Below are 3,600 nucleotides of genomic sequence, written 5' to 3'. Positions count from 1 at the left end.
GATTAGAACGAAGTTTGGATTGATAAATTCCAGCCAGAAGCAAAACGGCACTACGTTAGTGCTTGTTCATATCTTCCTTTGTTAAATTAACTTCTAGTACCATATTTGGATTACAATACCTATTATTTTCATTGCCATTAATTTGAAATGATTTATTTCGGTAACTCGATAGACTGCTAAAAGAAAATCTCAATATTAATTATTTATTTTTGGGCTAATTTATAAGGCTGCAATGAGGACCCCTTTTTTTTCTTTCTTAAATACTTTATTACTGAATTTTTTGTATAAGAGAAGGTTGCTTCAGATGGCTTAATCATGTCCTGCATCGACCTACAGATATACCAGTTTGTAAGTGTGAAACCATAGTGGGGAAAGGTGCGAAAAGGGGATGGGATAGACCTAAATCACAAGTTATCTCGAAAGATCTATTGGGAGCACTGTACATTTAGCTAAAGATAAGACACGACGGAAGAGAAAATCCATATAGGTGATACCGACTAGTTGGTAATAGGTTTTAGATATGGTAGAAAACTTCTATTATTATTATTATTATTATTATTATTATTAAGTGTGTGTGTGTGTGTGTGTATATATATATATATATATTGTGCTTTTTGTAATGATGATGATGGGTTGTGCTAAATGAAAAAAATGAGGATTCATATTTCCGACCCCAACTTAGTTGGGACCGAGCATAATTGTTATTGTTGTAGTTGTAGTAGTATTACTGAGATCTTGTAAACATGACAAGTGTAGCTTCTATCATCATGCATGTATTTATCGAATCAACTATTGTAAATGCAGCTAGTGATGAGAGGCCTAATCCGTAATCATGGACATATGATAAATGATTTTGATGTCTTCCACCTTCAATTGATAGTGAAATCAATGTCAAACAGTGTCAAGATTATTCTTATTTTGACATTAACATTAAAGCTGGAATAATTCAAAGAAAAGCTTATCTGTGCTTTATTTCCATTAGTTAATATTCAACTTAGTCAAATTTGTTTGGTAAAGTTGGATATGTTGACATCAAACTACCACCCACAATATCTTCCTATATACTATATCACTATGAAAACACTCTTCGTTTGTGTGGTAGCCTGCATTTCCAAGTAGAACTAACTATTGTTGAAAGAATCATAAAAGCATAAGAGATGGTAGCCAAAGTGGAGATCATATCCAAAGAAATGATCAAACCATCATCCCCAACAACTTCAACCCTTAGAACCCACAAACTATCACTTGTCGATCAAATTTCACCCCCAGTTTTCATCCCTCTAATTTTCTTCTACCAAGATGAACTTGGCAATATCAATCGTTCAAGAAAATTACAGCTCTTGAAGAAATCTCTATCCGATGCTTTAATGCGATTCTACCCATTGGCCGGAAGGTTCAATGATAACAATTTTATTGATTGCAATGATGCTGGAGCCGAGTTTATTGAAGCTCAAGTTCATGGTTACCTTTCACAAGTTATAGAAACTCCAAAAATGGAAGACCTAAGAGAATTTCTCCCAAGAGAAGCATGTGTGGTAGAGAATAATGATGTTCTTCTAGCAGTCCAAGTTAATTTATTTGATTGTGGAGGAATTGCCATTGGTATATGCATGTCTCACAAAGTTGGTGACGGTTCGTCCATAGTAACGTTCATCAATGCATGGTCAGCCATTGCTCGGGGAGACACTGGAATTGTCCAACCTAATTTTAACCTGTCAAGTATTTTTCCGCCACTAGACTTGTCTAACTCAAGTTTCAAACCATCTATCGGGATAAAGAACGATAAACTTATGACAAGAAGATTTGTTTTTGATAAGGAAAAGCTTGACGCAATCAAGAAATCGGCTTCAGGATCACAAGTGAAGGATCCCACTCGCGTGGAAGCTCTTTCCGCCTTTGTATGGAAGCATTTAATGGAAGTTTCAAAGTTGAACAGAGACTCTACGAAGATGTTTGCCGCGGTTCATGCAGTGAATATAAGATCGCGAATGAATCCAACCCTACCGGACCACTCCTTTGGGAACCTTTGGACAACTGCACTAGCATTCTTAAGTCCAGAAAGTGAAGAAATCGAAATTGGTGATTTGTTACACCACTTGAGATGTGCAATAAGAAACATTAACAGTGACTATATTGAGATATTACAAAACGGGCAAGAGTTTTTGAAACATATGAGTAAGTTAGCAGAGCTATTCTCAAAGGAGGAAGTTGAGTTTTATAATTTTAGCAGTTGGTGTAGATTTCCTGTGTATGAAGTGGATTTTGGATGGGGAAAGCCAGTATGGGTATGTACTGCCACTTTTCCTTATGAGAATACGGTCATCTTTGTGGGTACAAAATGTGGGGAGGGAATAGAAGCATGGGTTAACATGCTCGACGATGAAATTTCGACATAGATTTAGTCACTGTTGCACCAACCATGATTTGTCACCGCTTTTTTTCGCTTACTGTTTTAGAATTAATAAGGACATAATAAAGTGTGGACTTCCACTGTCTATGTTCGTTTTTTTTCCTAGTAGATAATTAAGTATATATTATTCTTTCAGTTTTTAAAATTGAGGGTGCGTTAGCGTGAAGAAAAATATTTTTCTTGGAATTTCCTGAAAAATAATTAGGTTTCTTATTTATTTTCCGGTGTTTGGCAGAAAATATTTTTAAAATATAATTTAGGCAAACATTATATGAGATGAAATAGTTAGATTAAGGCAGGGAGGGTGGTCGATAGGGGTCTAGGGTCCGAAGTGAGGGTGGCGATGTTCGGGGGAGGGGCGAGGGTGGGAGGTAGGGGGGTGATGGTGGGGGTGGGGGTGGGGGATGGGGAATGGAGATTGAGGTAGGGTAGGATAGGAAGTATGGTGGGAAAGGTTGAAAAAAGGTTTTGGAACATGTTTTCACTTATTTTAGTAGGGAACTCATCCTCCAATCGGAGAAAATTAGTTCATGATTTTCTAAAATGTTTAACCCAACTAAACATAAAAAAATTAAAAAATATTTCCATTTATACGACCACACCCTAAGTGTTTTCGTTGTCGTAGCAAACGTTTCTTTCGTGTTATTTTTGCATTCTCTTTCATGCATTTTTTTAACTATCAGTCATCGGGCACGTGTTTTCCATGCGTATCTTATGTCACCAATTTAAGAAATTGTATCACAAAATAAAATCCAACCAACATATATTCCATTAAAATGATACACTATACTGTTTGGAAATTTCGTTCTGTCCAATCCGATTATCAATGTCTATTCTTCGATATTTTATCTTGCGTTTCAATTTAGCTTAATATTTTTACTTGAGGCTGGGACATTTACCGAATAGTCTATATAGTATATGTTTTTGAAACACACACAGAATTAACCAATTCATACACAAGGAAACTGACTTGTAGTATTGCAATCACTAAACGAAATTACAGGGAAATAGCAACTGAAATGACACAAAAGAACTAATAAGAAGGAGGTGAGAAACAGAGATTGATACAGAAAGAGATAAGGAATTCAGAGATACAGAGCCGAGATGAGAGAGATTACACTGAACAACACAATTCGTATGAATCCCCCTTCTTTTTAGCTCCTAGTCCTTTTTAACTATTTCCTAAATGA

At 35.9% G+C, this 3,600-nt stretch overlaps 1 protein-coding gene across 1 annotated transcript; it reads left to right on the top strand.

The window, feature by feature from the left end:
• Positions 1–1,081: 1,081 nt before the first annotated feature.
• On the top strand, positions 1,082–2,495 carry LOC107798845 (stemmadenine O-acetyltransferase-like). The gene has a single exon (XM_016621879.2). The coding sequence runs from the start codon at positions 1,158–1,160 to the stop codon at positions 2,394–2,396; it is 1,239 nt and encodes a 412-aa protein (XP_016477365.1). The 5' UTR covers positions 1,082–1,157; the 3' UTR covers positions 2,397–2,495.
• Positions 2,496–3,600: the final 1,105 nt, after the last annotated feature.

Source organism: Nicotiana tabacum, chromosome 24 (genome assembly GCF_000715075.1).
Source record: "Nicotiana tabacum cultivar K326 chromosome 24, ASM71507v2, whole genome shotgun sequence".
Lineage (NCBI taxonomy): Eukaryota > Viridiplantae > Streptophyta > Magnoliopsida > Solanales > Solanaceae > Nicotiana > Nicotiana tabacum.
This window is presented reverse-complemented; position numbering and strand designations above follow the sequence as displayed.

Excerpts from the sequence above, each read along its gene's own strand:
- LOC107798845 (XM_016621879.2), top strand. The coding sequence starts at position 1,158 with ATGGTAGCCAAAGTGGAGATCATATCCAAAGAAATGATCAAACCATCA.